Source organism: Phoenix dactylifera, chromosome 5 (genome assembly GCF_051530095.1).
Source record: "Phoenix dactylifera cultivar Ajwa chromosome 5, Ajwa_hap1_PhDact_Kaust_v1.1, whole genome shotgun sequence".
In the NCBI taxonomy this organism is placed as follows: Eukaryota; Viridiplantae; Streptophyta; class Magnoliopsida; order Arecales; family Arecaceae; genus Phoenix; species Phoenix dactylifera.
In genome coordinates this window covers 32,518,415-32,538,822 of record NC_143194.1, presented here as the reverse complement: position 1 = coordinate 32,538,822, position 20,408 = coordinate 32,518,415, and the positions used below count along the sequence as shown (strand labels likewise).

Below are 20,408 nucleotides of genomic sequence, written 5' to 3'. Positions count from 1 at the left end.
GCTATAGTATTACTATGTCTTCATCATCAACAAATTTCAGCTTTGCCGTTAGAGCATGGACATCTCTTCTCTATAAAGTATACAAGTTCTCAACTTTGAAAGATTGTGAAATAGTGAAAGAACAGCAAAACACTTGTAAATGTTATTAAGATTTATTTTGAGGTGCCATAGCCATATCCATCTAGCTCATGTTATTTGTTCTAATGTGCTATACGTTACACAGGACCATGCATATTTAGGTGGAAAAAGGATGTAAGTTCTTTTTTCAATTGTCAATTTTTTTTTCATTAACCTCTTGTTGTTGCGTTGTAAATTTTGCTCCATCCTTTTCCAAATCCTTTTTGTTTGCTTCTGTGGGAGCTTTATTGCTTTTTCTGTACATGCCATATAGTACCAGTTGAAGGAGGCCAATCGGGCTGCCCAAGAGATTAGGTGCCTGCAACAAAAATTTCAAAGCTTAGTTGACATGAAAAGCTTGATGCTTGATTTCTTATATCAAGGTATTATGGTTTCAGGTTACCGACCGCAAGTAAAAAATCCTGTCCTAACAATCCATATGTCATCCATAGACAACTGGAAAGGAAGGAGAAGAATGATAGGTAGAAGGGCATGAACTCCACGCTTTTGGTCTTTATGACTTGCTTCTACAATTGAAGATAAGCAAGTTGTTCTTAAATGATTTTGGCATTTCAAGTTAAATAATTGTGCCTGGATCTACATGAATTGGAGCAAAGATAATAATATAAAATAGGAAGTATAAAAGGAAGCATTGGCCTAAATTGTATATCCTTTTTTGATCGCCACAAATGTAGGAAAATATCTCTGTGCAAACATGCAACCTCCTGTGATATCATGTTGATGCATATATCTCCCTAAGTAGTTGCTTCCAATGTTTCTCTGTCATTAGTTTATGCACTTCACCACAATAAATGATAAAAAGTTAGAGATATTTCTAATTTGACTTAATCCATGCTTATTAAGAGACTTTATAGTTAATGCAAGATGATAATCCATTCAGAAAATGGTAAGCAGCTTTGGTCCAGACTCCAGACTGAGTATTTCTTGAGAAGAGTTTAATGATTTCTTGCTTGTCATGTGTGCCTACCATCTTGGCTGAGACAAAACCTATGGTTACCAAGAAACTGAGATGCCATCAGGAAAGGAACTACTCATGTAAAAATAACCAAGATAGACACAAATACTGGACCCTAAAAGATGCTGCCTTTTTTTTTTGAGGAGAGTTCATCATTTCAGCTGGTCATCTGAACAGTAGTGAGCAATCTAGAAGATGAACGGACTTCAGTCAGTAAAGTTTAGCAAAAGCACCTACATGGCTGAACTATATTTTTGATAAAATAAGATCATATTAGACATTTAACATGAATTCTTTATAAATGTTGTTCAAATTGGTTGTACTGACAAAAATAAGGAAAATGTTCATTAAGCATTGGCAAAAACTGTCTACTTAATTTTTAAATGCTCATAGGCTAGTTAAGATGAAGACTAAGCGCATACAAATATATGGGAAAGAAAACACACCATTGCTACTAGTGGAGAACCATACATGAATATGGAGGCCACTAATCCAATGCTTCCAACAAACACTTTTCGATGGTGGTGATTCTGTAACACAAAGCTTGAGACAAGTGCAGTCGTAGTGAATAATACTATCACTGGCATCACCATCAAAGAAACAAATTTCTGCACCATATGACAAAAATTAACAAGCAATCAGTGTCAATAGTGATAAGTAAAAGACATACTGGCCTACAATAGTTTGGGTATACCTTATATCTCATGGTAGCACTAACAAACAGATACTCTGGCATTGGCAGGTACAAACTAAGATGATAAACAATATTACACATGCATGAAAAAGGAAACAAGAAGTAACATTTAATGTAAATATAGCTAGTTCTGAGCAAATGGTTAGTCAAGATGAACATGTGAATACCTATTCTAACACCGCAAGAGAAATTTCTATGAAGGACACTTCGTTAAATTTGCTGGTCATTTTATTGCAGAAGCAATTTTACTCGCATAGGTAAAAATTAATATGGGATGTTTCTTTATTTCTTTTAGAAACATTTTGTACAGTGTAGGCCACTTTTATGAACATGCATTTATGCATATATGCTTTTACATGTACAAATTGTTATCATTATTCACAATTAACTATAGTTTGGTGTAACTATCTTGATACTCTTTGGAAGACAAACTGCAAACATATGTATCTCCTTTTCTCACATTTGATGACAGCTAGATGGTGAATGCCCTGTAAATCATGGATTTATTATATCTGTTAATCTAAAGGTGTATAATTTAAACTGCAAGAAAACAAGCACTAAGTATATTCACACAAACAATAAAATATCTAATACATCAGTTAATTAGGTATCAAATATTTGGCAAAATTGGAGGCGACTATCTTCCTCCATATTTTTCTGGCACCTAAGGTAGAAAAACATGTGGTATGAACATCAAACATCCATGAACAAATTAACTACTTAGAAGAACATAATAGAAGGATACAAAAGAAGCAGTATAACTCGCCTTTTGTTCTGGCACTGCAAACCATCTATATATGAATATGAATGAGGTTTCAAGTAGTATCCCTAATCCATTAATGGTGATGACAGGAAAGTTCTCCCATCCACGGCTTACTATCGGCAGACCATACCAAGTATATAAAAGGCAATTCAGCAAAGCAGTGATGTATGGGATGCATGAAAACTCTTCTGTGCTCCTCTTCCTTATTACCCTCTGAAAAGTTAATCTGAAAACAGAACATGAAAGGTCTTTAGTAGCAGTGTTGAATTGCTATTTTATTTAGGAAAGTGAGATACATCTGAGTACATGGGTGCTGCATAAAGGAGCAGAGAAGCTGCATTCCCTGCAAAACCAATGGGAGGTAAGCCGCTAGAACATGGTGTTGTTAACTCTCTTGATCAAAATAAAATGGAAGAGAAGATACCCATTATTCCTACTACCACATGCATGGTGTCTCCCATTTTTTTTAAAAAAAGAAGAAGAATAGGTTTGGAGGACGCTTGTGTTGGAGATGAAAAGGTTCTGAGAGCCAGCGAGAGAGATGATTCTGCCAATGTCGCATGACATTGGTTTGCATTATGCAAGGACTATTTATAATGGTCACAACTAGAATAATAAACTCCTTTGGAAGTATAATGGACAGGTAAATCATCAGTACATGACTGTATTTGTTGAGACAGGCATCAGATGGTCTGCTTTTACCATTAGCATCTTTTAGTTTAGTTGGAGTTCCACTTACTGGCCTATTCATTTTAAATCGTACAAGGTTAAATAGGCTTTTAGAGCTGACAAAAATATGCTGGAGAACGCACAAAACATAGTGTATTCCTCTTAGTGTTTGGGTTCTGTAGTGATTGGAACCTGTTGCATATGACTTCCACTAATCAACTCCACTTGAGTAACAAGTATCTTTTGGGAGAACCATGCAACCTTTTTATTCCCTGCTAGTGACACTTGGTTCTTGGATGACTGGAGAAGGGACTTTCATTGGTGGAACCTAATCTATTAGAATACTCCTCTTGTGGATCTCAAGAGAGTGAATTATATTCCATACAGTCCATACGGCCCCGTTTTAGTGGTTGTGGGCCTTGGCTGGGTATTGTTAGGCATGCTTATGAGGTAAGCTCTTTAGGTGAGTGATCAAGGTTTTCATATGCAAAGGTGAGACTTTATTTATTTTTGGTTGATGATGGAGAGAACCATTGAAAAAAGGAGTTGATCCCAGAATTGTTCCTATGTTGCCCCTGGTACCCCATCAAATCCATGCGAGCAACCAAACTCTGGTTACTTTATTCTATCATGACTCTTGTGCCTGATGCCCATCGTTCCTAACTTTGATAGTTTTACTTCATCTCACTCCCAAATATCTGAGCTATCATCAACTTTGTGCTGAGATCCTACACGAGACAATTGGTTGGTGGTGACCTAATAAGTTTTTAGATTCGTTATCTCAAAACAAAAGGTGGCCTCTTGGGTGGAGTTGTGGAAGTTGGCAAGCCATGAATTAATAGTCCACCCATCTCATGGATAACTTTTCTTAGAGGACCATTAGGAGAATATGCCTGCTTATTTTCGCACCTTTCAAGGTAAAACTTGATTGAGGATTATCGGTAATAGTTGTCAGAATGTCAAAACTACATATTACACAATACCATATCGACAACATTGTAATCACTACTGAAAACATAGATAAATAAAATGCAATAAAGATATCAATGGTTTTAAAAATCATAAGGTTAATTTTTGCTAAATTCACGTGGAAAAATGAGTTAATGCGGTGAATGTGCTGAATAGCCACAAAATTATGATCCATCTCTTGGCTGATAAAAGTTTCTGCCCCCCCTGATAGGATGCGATTATATCTAAATATTGGTGTTTTAAAGAGATCTTCAAAATTGTAAACTACTCAGTTTTATTATGTCAAAAGTTTATGTATGCTTTTCCCTCGTGATTACTATTTGGTTCCCACTCAGCTTCTGGCCCACCGGTTATTCTATTGCCATGTTTCAGCTCAGGTGTTCAACATCATACAACTAAAGACTTGCAAAATGTGGATAACCAGAGATACTATCTTGTGCATGTCACAAATATCTATGGCAGGCTCGGGTGGGGCCGACGTGACGAAAGGGGTGCCTGCGCCTTTGTGGGGCTCGTAGCATATTGATGGTTTTGTCCATGCACGAGTTGGATTCAGCCAACCTCTTGTGCTTATTTAACTAATCAAACCAGTTTCCATGATGAGCCTTATGAATCAAAACACTCCCATTAATTTTTGTGGTTGTTTGTATGATCTTTATCTTTTCAACATGGAGGTGCGAGACAACACTTCTCAGGCTCTTTAAAGCTCCAGAAAGGAGCCAATAAGCACTTCATTTGGATCCACATCATGCCACTAATTTAAGATAAGTGATTTACAATAAGCTAAGGGGATGGAAACCACTAATGCTTGGTTGGTAGTCATTGTGAGTATGGCAGGACGCATATAATAAAGAATAAGTACTTGATACGCCCACTTCTTGCATCATCCAACTCCACATTCATTAACAGACATATGGATCCCTTGCTGCATGGCCTCCACATACAGTGAGGTGTACGTTTTGGATGTTCCATTCATGGGTTGATCAAGTATTCTCATGTATGTTCAAAACCATAGACCAGTAATCTCATGAAAGAAGGGTAATCATGGCATCAGGGCCTTTCTTTTTTGAAGGAAGACAGGCATCGATTCTTACACTGCATGAGGGATTTGCTCCTTTATGGGCTACTTGTTTTAGCCAACTTGCTATCGATTTGTTGGGTGCAGGAGGGCGGAATTCCGCAATCATTATCCAGTCTTATTCTTAGCTCACAACGAGCAATGAACAGTGATATCTTTGTGCGGAAAACAACTTTCAAATATGTTCCACTCTGCAGGAGACCACTTTCCTGTTGATCACCCATTGCCCAAAGGTGATATTTCTTCCCAAAATAAGTGAATCTTGAGAGCGTTTTTGCAAATTTGGTTATGATAGCATAGCCTCTTTGGATATGCTACTGTTATTCGGTGTTTTCGTTCGCACTGGAGTCACTTGAACTTTGTCTCAATAATGTTAGACAAATAACAAATATGCGTCGTGATCGAGAGGGTAACGATCTTGCAGATTGCTTCATCGAAAGACACATGGAATGATTTGGAAGGGAGATTATCTTTCCGAATTATTGCAACCTTGTCGGTAAAATTATGATATTAATGATTTTTTTTTTAAAAAAAAGAAAAGCATACCTCGTCATCCTAGCTATTTTAATAATCATAATGTGCACGACAATTGAAGAACAGTTACTTTGCAAAGCAAGCATGACGAGCCCTTACCGCTAATGGACTTTTTTGCTCGTTCGGAGGCGCACCACTCCGGCAAAGGCCCGTTTCTCTATTTGTGGATTACCCTGCATGCCATGGTGTGGTTACGTCACTGGATTTGTCGAGCTGTGTCCGCCCAAAACACTAAATATTTTTAACATATATTGATGTAAAACATTATAGTTTTCACGTGGCAGCACCAACAGCGACTGTTATCACTTATCACCATGATGTGATGCTGCTACGAAGTTGATTTCTTGGCAGGGGAGTCTTTCAGCCCGCAAAGAATCGGCCATTTAGCTCGCTAGGAAGTGGTCTACTGCTCCCGGTTGGTTACAGGAGCTATGGGAATCTATATAGTTATGTGTTTAGTTTAATATTAATTATTTATTATAGATCTTAAATATTTATATAGAATAAAAAAATTTAAATAATATATTTCGATTAGCCATTTTGAGTGAGGTCCTGAGTTGTTACAAATAGCATTAGAGCGAATTCAGCCCATAACCTATGTGAACAGAAGATACTGATCCATTGGGATTGACCATGGCCGATGGTAGTACTTATTATTAGATTTGAATGGATTTGAACTTTTAGTCTCTCGAGAATGTCAGAACTTAAATGGAAAAATTATGTGAGGATCTATGGGGGCATGTGTTTAGCCCCACATCAGTTATTTGTTGGATAGATCTTGGATGCTTATACATGATCAAGAAATCCGAATAATACCTTTCGATTAGCCATTTTGAATGAGGTTCTACATTGTTACAGAAACCCTGGCCTTTAATTGTGATTAAATTTTTTTTTAAAAAAATAAAAGCTATTATGTTTGCCATTTAAGAAAAAACTACTAGCAAACTAGCAAACATAGGCTGAAAAATTTTCCTGAGAGGATATCTCGTCCTGTTTCTTCCTTTTTTTTTTTTTTTGGTATTAATCTTTCAGAACAAAGAGATCAGATAAATCTCCTAGGCAATCATCATTTAGAAGTTTGCTGTGAGGACCTTAGGAGTGACTCATATGGAAAGGGGGCATAATATCACAGATAAAATTCTTTTGTTTGTGGAGGCTGATGGAGAGTGGAAGGACCGTGAATTCTAATTTTTGACGTAAGCCGATCACCTACGGCCCAAGTCCTGCAATTATGCATGCGTACGAAAGTTTGATTGGTCGGTAGAGATTTTTTTTGTTTTTGTGAGAAATGGTCAGTAAAGAATATTGATGAAGTCATATGATCATCGTTGGAAACTAATCACAATTCCCAACTTAGTACGAACACTTCAGAAGAATATGCGTGGAATACGAGCATTAGAGTTCGAATTGGCAACCCATTGAGATTAATACCGTAGGCAACACTGAGCATGACACATGTAGCATGGAAAGTATAGCTCGGGTCTTTAATGCATGAAAGGTTCTCAGTCATTATCAGAGCTTGGGCATATGAGGCGGGTGTCTCTAAATCCTGCAGACACATTTTGGATGGAAAACAAAATCGAAGAAGAGTCTGAGCGACGTGCATGCGTGCGTGCGGACCTCGGAACCAGACAATATTTGGCAGGGGAGCCCCGTGTTCCCCCCTCTTGTGGCCCCCACGTGGGCACTGGGTGCCTCACGTGTCCCGCGCAGGCGGGGGCGTAACATTTTGATATCAGAGCCGAGGACGGCTCTAATCCGAAGGTGGGTGAATGAAAAAACTTACATCGGCTAGACTCGTTTCAGAGTCTAGGCATATGAGACGGATGTCTCCAAATCCTGTATACGCATATTAGGTGGAAAACAAAACCGAGAAGAGTTCTGAACAGCGCGTGCGCGTATGTGCGGGCTCCAGAATCATACAATATTTGGCACGGAAGCCCCATGTTCCCCTCTCATATGAGTCCCACATGGGCACTGGGTGCCTTGCGTGCTCCGTGCAGGCGGGGCGTGGCATATTCGAAGTGGAAAATGTTTGGGAAGCTGTCTTCTATGATGTATCGTTAAAACTTCGCTCTGGAGGTATACCAATGGAAGCTTTGATCTACAGCGTTCTAACGTTGAAAGTGTGGGACAAAAAAGGACACTTTCTACATGCGAGATCAACGTCATTCGGACGCATATTTGTCTCCCCAGAGACAAGATCAACATTATTTGATTACAATCTTATCCCAGATATGATATTAACATTATCTGAATTCAAGCTTATCCTCGAGACTCCGGCCATGTCTATCCTTGATCTGTGTCTTGCCTAACAACTGGGTCGCATTTGCTCAGTCCTAGTTGGAGCTCATCTTTTTTGGAACCGTGCATCAAAATGGAATGCAGTAAGTTGGAAAATAGCTGGCCATTTCTCCAACGGTAATGTATAGATTGGTGATGCAATAGCACCACGAAAGCCAACCCTTTTTCTTTGAATAAGCTCAGAGAGGGTAGCAGATACATGCTCTGAGCACCCCGAGTTAGGTGAGAGGGATCCTTTACTTGTACCCACAATTATAAAAAGCGATTTCTCAATTTGTAGGTTAAGTCAATTAGGTGAGCTAGGGGTGGCCAAATAGCATCGTTATTGCATATATTATTGTAAATAATTTATGATTATGAAAATTACATGCTATTATGAAAATGATATATATAGCATGATTATGCATTTTAAAATAAATTATGATATAAAAAATTGCATGTTATTATGAAAATGAAATATATAGCATGATTATGTATTTTAAAATTTTGCAATGCCATTTAGCATTCCTAACCTTTTTATAAAGATATGATTTATAAAAAAAATATGAAATGTTTTACGAGCTCTCAGATAGCTATGACCGTCTCTAGAAATGGAGGCCAATTGACATCCTAGAGCTAGCATCCAACGAAAATGGCTCTCTGCTAATGGGTTAAAGTTGGTGACGAATATGAACCATAAAATTTTGTCGATTACAAAAACGGCCCTGTCATGGGATTATAGTAACCGTAGCATGAAAATCTGTGAGCATTATTTTGATTAAAAGTATGGATAAATAGCAAATAATTGACGAATATGGATATTTTAAATTGCATCATTAGCTTTATGAACTTGCATGATTTGTGCATATATGATTGGTTTGCTATAACAGTTTGTTATTATGATTATGGAATGTTTTACTTTACAGTATAACTCTACTTTCTAAATGATGCATTGAATCATGTAAAAATTCATGTTTGATCTGGTAAGATGGCGCATGGTTACTTACTGAGCCGCAAAGCTCATTTATTTTTTTATATTTTTTTCAGATAATTAAGGTTGCTAGGAGCAGAAAAGAATAAATGAATGAAGGATGAAAGAATAAAACTTGAAGCATAGTTGCAAGCTAGCAATAAATGTTGTCCTAACTTTAAAGTTGGGTTATGCAATTGAAAGAAAATTTAAATATTGGATTTAGATACTCTATGCCTGCTTCTTTCCGTTTAACAAATGACATTGTACATTTCTTTTATCATACTATATGAAGTGTTATTGTGAGCAATACCCTATGGTAGCAAGGCCATGTCATGCTCCGGATCTAGGGCGCGACAAAAATCCTTTTTCAAATTGAATTTTTAAGAAAATCTTATTTTGGAAGCAAAGATTAATTGCTGAAAATTAGAAGTTTTCTTTTGCATCAATCTTCTGATGGGATTTCACTAAGGGGAGCAACAGAAGCAGAGTAGCAACTGTGCCAAACAAGCCCCCAGTAATTGATCTAGAATATTTAGGTATTGGGGTCCTCTTTGCCGCCGGAGAATCAGTGAATCTCGAGAGGAGTCTCTCTCCGTGAAATGAATCGATGGGGTCTTCCAATCTTCCTCTTCGAAAAAAAATAAAATCTTGAGAGATGCCCAATTAGAGGCTAGTGCTAAAAGCAAACTTTATTAACTGGCCATGTCTTCTTTCGGAGTTTCTGGCGAACGGAAGGGATTCCCACAAGTAGCCACTGGCTCTAAGACAGGTGTTAGCTCTAAGACAGGTGTGCGAGGGAACAAATCATATGTGCTTCAAAAACTGCTAAAGACGAACATGGGAATCTTTATAGACCATTACAAAGTATATATTATTCGAGGACAACATCAAATACTTGTACTCAACGAAACTGATTGGTGAATAAAGCAACTGCGAGGTCTAAGTCGAAGTCTGGGGCAAAAGAATTATGCTGCTGCTTACCTTCACATTAGAGACACATACTCATCCCTACAGGCTGAATTAATAGAATTAAAAAATACACACACACACACGCACACTCTTTCACCGAAAAATAACACATGTTCTACCAAAAATGAAAAACAGAAAGAGGGAAAGCTACATTTAAGCCTCGTCCTAATCTCTTAACTTCGCTTCTGCTCGCTGTCCTTTGCTGCTTCTCTTCTCAGCAAATGCTTCCTCATGCCTCATTAGCCAGAACCTCTCTATCTCTTCTGGTTTCCGGCCAACGACCCTGCCTGCTATCAAATCCCACCTAGTAATAGCCCCGCAAAATATTAAAATCAGAATCATAAAAATAGTTGTAAAATTAAAGAAGACCGATATATATATATATATATATATATATATATATATATATATATATATATATTTATATATATATATATTTGGGGGGAAGTTGGGAGTTAGAAAGTGATAGTAAAGCAAAAATATGGGCCCGCGTGAGTAAGAAACTAAAAATATCTGTTCTAGTTCTATCACCAACTATGGGTTCGAATTAAAAAAAAATAGATAATATTTGTTATTCTGAAATTTTTTTGTCCTTACCGAATCATAAGGAGAAAAAAAATTGGAGCACAAGAAAGTGATATATATATATATATATGTATATATGTATATGTATATATACATATATACATATATATATATATATATATATATATATATATATATATATATATATATATATATATATATTGTATATATATATATATATATATATTAATATTCAAATTTAAAAAAAGAACGTGGGATCAATTATTGGCTTAATGTCTGGTGGGGGATTTTTGTCCAGCTAAAGTCAGATGGCAGAGGTCGGTCCACGAATAAACTTGACCTGCTGGTCCTGACCGAAAGTTGGCAGGCTTGGCCACAGTCCGGGTTTAGGCTCCCGAGGACAGCTAGTTGTTCAGTTTGCCGGTGGCATTCACGAGACGCTGCATTATTTCTTCTGCAGTGTCACTGATCTCTCTCAGGTCCCTTGTTTCTTCTGCTCCTCATTCTTCCGGCATGATATCAAATCTATTATCCCAAGCGTGGGCCTTATGAATCGTCGCACCGTGAAATATCTTCGGTTCGGACGACTTTTTTTCTTTTTTTTTCCATGAGATTTAAAATCTAGTTTTCAAGTTTTATACTTTCGTGTTCATCATCAAAAACTTTTCCTATTCTCTAAGATTGAGATGTTTATATGATTATATCCTCAAGAACAAGTTTATCCAACAAACTGAAAAAAAAAAATGTTATCGCCTGCCAGAAAATAGTTCAGTTCACAAGTTCCTGCAGGCTGGCGACAGCACAATGCTTGCATACGGGAAAAAGGAGAGGGGGTTGGAAAAGGTCGCCAAGCACAAAAGTTGAGGAAGGCGACGACGTTCGATGACTCTTATCTAATGCGGAGTCCCATGGCCCACATCCCAGAGACACTGGTTTGGAGATAAAAGTCTTTTCATAATAACCCAGAGGGAGAAGAGAATTTCTACAAGGTTGGAAAACGTTCATGCAATCTTTCAGTGGAATTGGGGCTTACAAAATATCATATCCTCTCTCTTTCAAGCACAGTTGAATGAAAATCGCTTTTTTTATCTTTTGAATATTTATTCCTATTTATTTTCATTAATAAAGTGAGGTCTTCTTTTTCGAGTTCTATGGGTGATGGGTCTCTGTTTGTTTCCTTCAAAAGATATGGATAAGAAGGGCGGCGCCCCGATATATGCTTTAGGAGGACAGGGATATGGATTGGCCCCAACCAAGGGGAAAAAAATAAAAGTAGAAAAAGAGGAGGCTTGATGATTGTTTTAGAGGTTTGGACAGTTCGCCATAAGCAATTTGGCTTCTCATTTGGGATATGCTTATTGAAGGTCGTGCGAGGTTAAGACAAAATAATAATAATAACAATAATAATGTGAGGAAAAAGATTGATATAGAAGGTTGAACTCAAAATACAGTAGTTTGGGTTTCCGGACAAGTTTGTGGCTTACTTCATTTCATCTGTGTCTCTTTGAAATGAAGCTTGATGAGTTTTTACACGTTTGTTATCTGAAAGGAGAAGCTTTTTTCTTGTAGCAGAATGGTGGCAAATCATCAGAACTGGCTCGCGTAAAAGTAACCATGTTTTGCTCATTTTGTTCAAAAAAACTATCTTGGTAGAGTTTTGGTCTTAAGTTTACTTTCAATAGCCTGTATTAAAGCTCTACCATAGATGTACAGTTTAGGATTTTCTTGAGACTGGCTTGTTGGGAGATTCATCATTGACAAATAGGTTGGATTTTGGACTTATTCCTAATAAAAATTGGGTTCACAATTTTAAATGACTCGGTCAAAGTCCTGCATTTAGGGCAACCTTAGAGAATTATATTGGTGTAGCTTTCCAATAGTATTAAAGCTCTACCATAGATGTATAGTTTAGGATTTTCTTGAGCCAGGTTCGTTGGGAGATTCATCATTAACAAATAGGTTGGATTTCGGACCTATTCCTAATAACAACTGTGTCAGCAATTTTAAATGACTCGGTCAAAGTCCTACACTTATGGCAACCTTAGAGGATTATTAACGAGTTTTTGGGATTAGGTGCACTATATGACAAACTTGCTAATCTGTGTTTCAACTAAAAGTCCTACGAGGTTAAGTTCATAACTACTTGTCCAATTAAAAACTAAAATTTCTTAATATATTGCACAGAAACCTATGACAACAATAAACTTTTCGTGACACATCTAACTTAAACCCTCATCCAAATAATTAAGAGCAATATAAATACTATAATAGGCCAATTTGCATGTAGATCCACATGAGCAGTGCTAGGAAATCTCATCTAAAAAAGTTAACGCCATAATTTAAAGCTTGCTAGAATGGGAAGCTAGGAAGCTCATTCGTTAAATTTGCAGCACCCACGGTAATGAAAATTGTGTTAATTAATAAATCTAAAAAAAACAAGGAAAAAAAAAACGATCACAAACTAGTGAAGGATTAATTTCTCGATCGTTTTATGTATTTCTCTTGCATTTTTATGCACCATTTAGAGAAAGAAGTTGTTTTTTGAATTGGAAGCAGCATTTACCCATGCACATACTGTTGCTAATGCTTTGATGAAAGCAATAGTGAAGGAAGGAAAATTTTACCTGTCACCCACGAGCCTATACATTCTGTAGATGAGATCCTCTTCTTGTTCGGTCATGTTGATGAACTCCCACTCTATGCTACTAACTTCTGCCATCAGAACAACTGAGTTAAAACACCAAACAAACAGGCCATATCATTTAAGATATACAAAAGCCAAGTAACCACTAGCCAACGATAAGGAAGAGATAGAGTAGAAACATTTGCAAACCTTCTGACTCATAACCACTAGTCTTGGGGAGCTTCCGAGGGCGTTTATCCATAGCTCCTAGGAAGAAGACAAGATAGCAAGCTAAGAGGGCCAACTGCCTAAGTAGGGAAAGAGGAAGAGCTCTGGGCTCGCAAAGTGTCTCTCGGATTTGAATGAAGGAGAAAGATCCTGGGATTTAAGGTGGGGAGTAACAGCGAGCAAATTGGAACGGCAGGTGGAGAGGCCACCCAACAAGCCAGATGCCCAGTTCTGACGAGTAGTTGCGGGGACCTATAGCTTGGGGCTCTGCACCCAAAAGCCTGGTTCTCCCAACCCTAAAGCCGCAGCCCCCAACATTCCAAAATATGAAAGCATCGTAACTTTCGTCATCTTTATCTGTATGGTCTACCGATACGTTCACGTTCATGGGTTACAAGCAATGTTGTTAGCCACCGGAAATCTTTGCTCATATATTGGTAAACTTGGTTAATGTAGAACCAGTACCGACCCAGGCTATAATGGGGAGATGGTGACGAGAATCATGGGATGGATATGGTGCCCTAGAGGTGGCAACTCGGGTTGTTGGATCAAAGTTTTATCGATCCAAATTTGATTTATTTATTAAACATATCAAATTTCAGATTTGGACTCGATTAGTTTATTAAACAGGCACCACAATCCGATTCATATAACTTATTCATTAAACAGGTCAAGTCAGATTTTATAGGTTTTTTTAACGAATTAAATGGATATAAACAGGTTAAATAAATTAGAAATTGGTTGAATAGATTTTAAATAGATTAAATGTGTGGAATATTTGGCCTGACCTAATTATTAAATGAGTCAAAATGGATTAAACGGATCAAAAGTCTGAAATGGCTGACCCGTTTATGATCCAAATTTATTTATGCCAAACCTAAATGTACTTAGTCGCTCCACGTGATACATTGGCTCCACCATGTCAGGCTATAATCCAATACACGAATGACCATGGTTGTCGAATCAGACTGTCAAATTCTATTTCTATGTTTGAAAGGATCCAAATTTCATCAATGATCCATGCAAGATGTCTTGTATTTAGATGCATATACCATGGTGCTTATTTAATCATCGACAAGAACTAACAAAAAATGTTTGTTTTTTCGAACGTTTTTGACCGGCTGGTGCCTACAATGGAAGTTGGAGGCCTTTTCATTGGAAAGTGCCACTGTTGTCCGCTAGCCCTCTACAGCCCCTTCACAAGCCATCAAGAATAGCAGGAGAATAGCAGGTTCCTTCAGAATGGAATCATTTTATAAATTCATTAACAGCGGAGATTTCTTTGCCTCGGCACTACAATTTTATCCAGAAGGCAGCAGTACCACAAAAGATCAAGATTTTTTTGTAGCTGTCGAAGGAAAAAACTTCAACTGCCTATGAGAAAAAAAAGCCTTCAGCTGCCTATGAGAAAGGCTTGGGGCCAGCTTCTAATTCCCTATTAACATATTTGGTTAGAAAAAATTGTAAGAGTTTTCCTTATGCAGCATTGCTCGATCTTTTCCGTCCTTCAAAAGATTGAAGCATCTATATTCAGAGAAGGAGATCGAAGGTCCTTGCAAATTATGGAGTCATGTTTCATCTTTGGCTTCTTCCAATGCTTTGGCTCAGCCTCTTGCTGCCTTACAGAAAGGGAAGTTCCCTTGTATTTTTTTTTTCAATTTATTTTTCTTTCTTTTCTTTCTTTCTCTATCGCTTCTTTTCTACATTCGTTTTCTGATCTAATAAATTGGAAGAAGTATCTCACCTCCTCCTTATTCCCTCAAAAAAAAAAAAAAGAAGAAGAAGAAAAGATTTAATCAATCTGTTCTGCTAATGCTCATTAGTAAATACAAAGGAGATCTCATACAAATTAGATGAAAAGGCTTTCGTCATGCCACCGACACAAAAACATGTGCACCGGGGGATGCAAGGTGCCAAGGCAACAACTTGTCAAACAACAGATACCACCGTCTTAACAATAATCTAACAATACATACATAATAAAAATTTCTATCTTTAACTTTGTTACTTAGTGGAGCTAGGATTAAATGTGAAGGAAGGAACATGTGAGAATTTTGCGAGAGTGGATACGCAGCAAGAGAATAGTAAGAAAAGAATCAAATTAGTTTGGAAGAATATTAAGATGGAAGTCGTCTGGGATGCCACTTAGCAAGTGGTTCCAAGAACACTGAAGGATGGTGAAGTGTTTTAATCATAGTATACACGTATAATTGAAGATGCTCCTCGGGATGCACTCATGATAAGGAGGTATAAGTTATAGCATGAAAATATCAAGGCATCAAGTGATATCTAGGTTTGGCCCATTTTTATGTTTAGATTTATATCAAGTTCGATTTTGATTGCAAGTACAGGAGTTAGAGGCTAATTAGGCTCATGTGCTACATTTGATCCTTAATCTGAGTAAATTGGGTTAAGAAAGATAAGATAAGCCTAAAGAAGGGTTGGATTAGTTCGGAATAGGTTTAATCGAGTACGATTAAATAGGATTAAATGTGATCAAGATTTATATGTCTAATTGGATGTAATCAAATTGGTTGATTTGACTAGATTTTGGTAGGGTATTATCGATTCGATTGGCTAATGTTGAGATTCAGTTGGTCAAGTGGGTTAGGATTTGGGTCTAATAAATTAGAGTTCAGGTTGAATGGGTTATGATTTAGGCCGAATAGACTATGTTTAGCTTAGGTGGGCTCAGAGTTGGATCGAACAGAATAAGGTCCCAGTCAAATGAGCTAGGATTTGATTCCTATAGACTAAGATTTATTGTCATTTTGATTCCTATAGACTAAGTTATTTCCTACGTAGCTGATAGGTGTCTACAACATGTCGATCATATTAGAGTTAGATTGAGAGGAAGAAAGCCATAATAAAGAGGAAGATAGAGTTAGAAGAGAGATATCTGGCTTGCCAAATAGATCATGAATAGAAAATGAGTGGGTTGGGGAAGGGAGGTGCTAGGGAAGCTAGATAACTATAATTATTCACGCACTTATACAAATCATTTATTAATGGTCAAGCTTAGTCTTACTCTCTCGTAAAATTTATTAACAAGTAATTAATAGTTGTCTATACCAAACGACATAGCATGAGTAATTATCCAATTTTTAAAATAATTTTATAAGTATTCTTAATAATATGCCATTGAATTACCACCTCTCTCTTCCCTAGCACGCATTAGCACCTGCCGTGGATGTGCTTCACTCCATTGTCCACGGGAAAGTATAAAGAAATGTTGAACTACGGACGACATAGGCAATTGGAGTAAATTATTCTAATTTTTAAATCAAAACCGATCTGATGTTAAAAAGAACTAGCTTCACAGAGAAACATCGCAGTTCCCAAGCTAAGTACTCATCTGTATTGGCTTGAAAGAGGCCCGTAAAAGCTGAAAGGAAGGCTGCTCATCCGTAGTAACTGGTCAGCCTTTCCTCTTCTTTTTTTTTTTCCCTTGCTTTGAACGGGGGAAGGACGGCTGAGTAATTTTGAACAAAAAAAAAGGACGGCTGAGTAATCTAAAGCTAAAAAAGAGAAAAAAAAAAAGGACGGCTTGGTAATATATCAACCTGACTAGCTAGCAGGTATTATTGGTTGGATTTTTAATTTAAAAATATAAAATATACTTTTTTTAAATACATATACCGCGCAAATATAAATATATTTAAAAAATAAAAAATAACAAATTTTAGAGTGCACCGGATAACTTCTCTTCCTCACCCAAATTAAGTAATCTCTTCACTGGTTTAAAATTTAATAGGTTTAACAAATATTGAAGGCTAGTCAAAAAAATTTTCTTAAAAAATAAATTATTTTCTCACCTTCTCAATTTTCTCCGTATTGCACATTTACTTTCTTAACTTTAAATTTTTAGTTAAATTTATTAGCAGAAATAAATTAATAAATCTAACTATTTTTTAAAAAAATATATATATGAGGTATATCAAGCCACCTCTCTAACAATAATTTTCCACAAATACGAGAAGGCTTCCTTCAACTTAACCCATAAATAACTGCAACTCATTCGACTTGTGTTTAAGCCTTCAATAAGGAAATACATTGGTCCTTGGACCACATCGCTTAGCTTGTCCTATTGGTAAATCCAACTTATTACATGGCTTTGTCTTTCAAATCTGATTAATTTGGTAGTTTGAGCAATGGCTTGGTCTGTCTCGAAAATCTGGGTTTCAACTCAAGTCGAGAAAAAATAAGAAGGAAAATATCAATACTCTTCGAGAAGGAAATGTTTTGGTCCTCGGACCACATCGCATTGAGCCATGCTCAGCTTATTCTATCGACAAATCTAACTTATTTTGGTTTGTCCAGTGTCAGTCAGCATCCATAATCCAATGACACTGTAGCTTTCAATAGAGGTGACACGGGTTTGAGGTTCCTTTCCTCAGGCTGGAAAGCGACGAGAAAGTACGGCTCAATTGTTTAGAGTAGTTAATTGTGAGAATCCGTGCGGACGTGTGTTTAGTTCCATATTAATTACTCGTTAGATAGATCTTAGATATTTATACAGGATCAAAGAACCTAAATAATATTTTCCAATAAATACTAAATACTAGACCAAAACATGTACGATGAATTAAAAAAAAGAAAAAAGAGATCGTGTCAATGAGAGAAAAAAATAATGTGAGATAAGAACCTGTCGGATTGAAAAATCTTGAGTTCTGGTTACTAAATATGCATCTAATATTTATTAATCTATAATATTTTGCACTCATCTTTGGCAGATATAAATAAAACTGGTTTTTAACAAATATGACACAAATAAAAGAAAGCATAGATGGCAACGATTTCTTATTGGATGCAATTAAGATAATGGATATTGCCGAGATTTTGGATATTGGTGTCAATTTTTAAAAGGGATTATTTATAATTGGGAAAAATAAGGAGAATCACAGTGAGGAGAAAATAAAAAGGGAATCCAATTAGAGCCATAATTTAAGACAAGGAAAATGCTTGAGGATGCTTGTTGATGCAAGAGACAGTTTCACAATCTCACATAATGTTATCTTGGCAACTCAATGTTTGTAGAATTTTATAAATTATAAAATCCACTGATACCATAATTGGCATCCCAATGTATATGGAGGTTCTCGTTATTGTGAAGCCCCCACCTTATTTTCCATAAAAAGAATGGTGACAAAATGACCTGCTGTTAGAAAAATAATTGGGGCTGAGGAAAGGACCTGAAATGAACTTTCGGTAGTGGTAGAAGAGATTTCTATATGGCATACATGCATGTACACACACCAGGGGAAAAAAAAGAGGAAAAATAAATCCTCAAAGATTTAGAGAGGATTCAATTTGTTTTACTTGGCAAGAAAAGATCACAGGATTTTATTTGGATAGATAACATTTACACTTCTAGAACGTTTAGAAAGAGGGATCGATCCCTCGGTCAGCAGTTGAATCTTTGAAAAAGGCTGTTCAACCCCACCTTATTCAAAACTCTCATTTCCGTGCAGGAATCCACCATTAGATTATGCAATGATCGCTTTAAAATATGTCCAAATAAATGAATAAAAAGTTTGGAATATTTTGAGACCTGTAGCGATCCATTATTGTGAAGAAAGTTCAATCCTTCTTCCGAAAGGTACTACTTGAATTCCTGTCAAACCCATGACATGCTGCAACTCTGGTGCCTATGGAACAGATCATAAAAGCTACTGCAACATCATGTTCTCTAAACAGATAAAATTTGAACAATATGAACGATCATAGTGATGTAAAAAATAAGAATTTTTCTATTTTTTGAGAAAAACAAAGGAAAGACCGACTCTATGAAGTAGTTATGTATACTTAGGAGATATATCTCTCAAGCTAGATCCAAACCTCCAATCAAGGTGGAATTCATACATTTACCACTGTAGTTGCTAGACCTGATAGTGATGTCTTGCCCATTTGACAAAAACAAGTGCTTTCCGGTCCACACGAGTTCCTTCGTTGATCTTGCCTTGCAAATAATTGTCTTTTGATCAAGTTCTTGTTGAAGTTGTCACAAAATAGAATTAAAATGTGGTTTGGCAGGACTCACCTGGTCCCCCATAGCCACCATAGTCTTTTTTTTTTTTTTTTTTTTTTGCTATTTTTATTTGGCAGGACTCACCTTGTGCACTTAAGACGTAAAGCCAACCCTTTTTTTTTGCTATATGGTGAAAATTTTGTTTCGCCTATGGCATGCCAACCAATTTTGTGCAAACCTCATTTCAACTTTTTAGTTACCCTTCAATTCTTATACTATTTCGAAGAAAAGAATGAACCCTTCAATTATTATACTATTCCAAAGAAAAGAATGATATTTCTATCTGTAAGCATAAAAAAGGCGGCGCATTTTGATCCTAAATAAGGTTCTTAATCTTGCCCCAAGTAGGCTTTAGAAAGGTGTTTTTCATAAAAGGTAGAAGCCTTTCGGGCTGCATAGTAGCAGCAAGAGGGTGGATTTAAGGAGGTGGGCTTAGAGCCAGTAAGCAAAGGAGGCTAAGCTTTTGCTCAGCATGCAGCTACATGAGCCAATAAGCCGAAATTCAAACAAGGATGACATTATTAGCTTAAATATATAACATCAAGTAAAATATGCTATCAACATCAGCCATTACCAAAGGATTAGGTAGTGTTTATGTTTTAAACCCTCTATCTTTGGGCTACAACTAATGCTAATTGTGACTACGCTTCAGCCATTACCAAAGGATTAGGTTGGTTCACCCATTCTGCGGCCCAAGTTTAGTCCAAACCCCTAAAACTTGTACTCTTGTAGTAATTGGTGCGAAAAGTTCGATCCCCAACAACTACACAATGTTTAGGACCCAGTGTTGGTTGAAGAAAATATGGGTGATACTTTCAAATATTTATAGTGATATGCTTAAATCTACACAAATTTAAAGTTTGTCAGATTATAACGTACATGATATATAAGCAAGTCAAGCCACATGAATTGGTCTTCCATTTATGTCGGCTCAGGCGAGTCCAAATAAAGACCCAGC

At 36.8% G+C, this 20,408-nt stretch overlaps 1 protein-coding gene and 1 long non-coding RNA gene across 6 annotated transcripts; one reads left to right on the top strand and one right to left on the bottom strand.

Annotated features, from left to right (window-relative positions):
* Positions 1-133: 133 nt before the first annotated feature.
* On the bottom strand, positions 134-13,721 carry SWEET3 (Nodulin MtN3 family protein). 5 transcript variants are annotated; one of them, XM_088722435.2, is made up of 6 exons: positions 13,405-13,721; positions 13,196-13,298; positions 2,554-2,776; positions 1,540-1,701; positions 525-644; positions 134-436 (listed from the first exon to the last, which is right to left on the bottom strand). In XM_088722435.2, the coding sequence occupies exons 1-6, from the start codon at positions 13,454-13,456 to the stop codon at positions 266-268; spliced, it is 831 nt and encodes a 276-aa protein (XP_088578561.1). In that variant the 5' UTR covers positions 13,457-13,721; the 3' UTR covers positions 134-265. The 5 variants fall into 5 exon arrangements, 3 of the variants coding, with proteins under 3 accessions (XP_088578561.1, XP_088578562.1, XP_026658742.2); XM_088722436.2 differs by having other exon boundaries at positions 13,196-13,283; positions 13,405-13,716; XM_026802941.4 differs by lacking the exons at positions 13,196-13,298; positions 13,405-13,721 and adding exons at positions 2,857-2,893; positions 2,975-3,106.
* On the top strand, positions 471-2,984 carry LOC113462459 (uncharacterized). Its single transcript, XR_005512930.2, has 2 exons — positions 471-599; positions 2,640-2,984. It is a non-coding gene; the product is annotated as an uncharacterized LOC113462459 (long non-coding RNA).
* Positions 13,722-20,408: the final 6,687 nt, after the last annotated feature.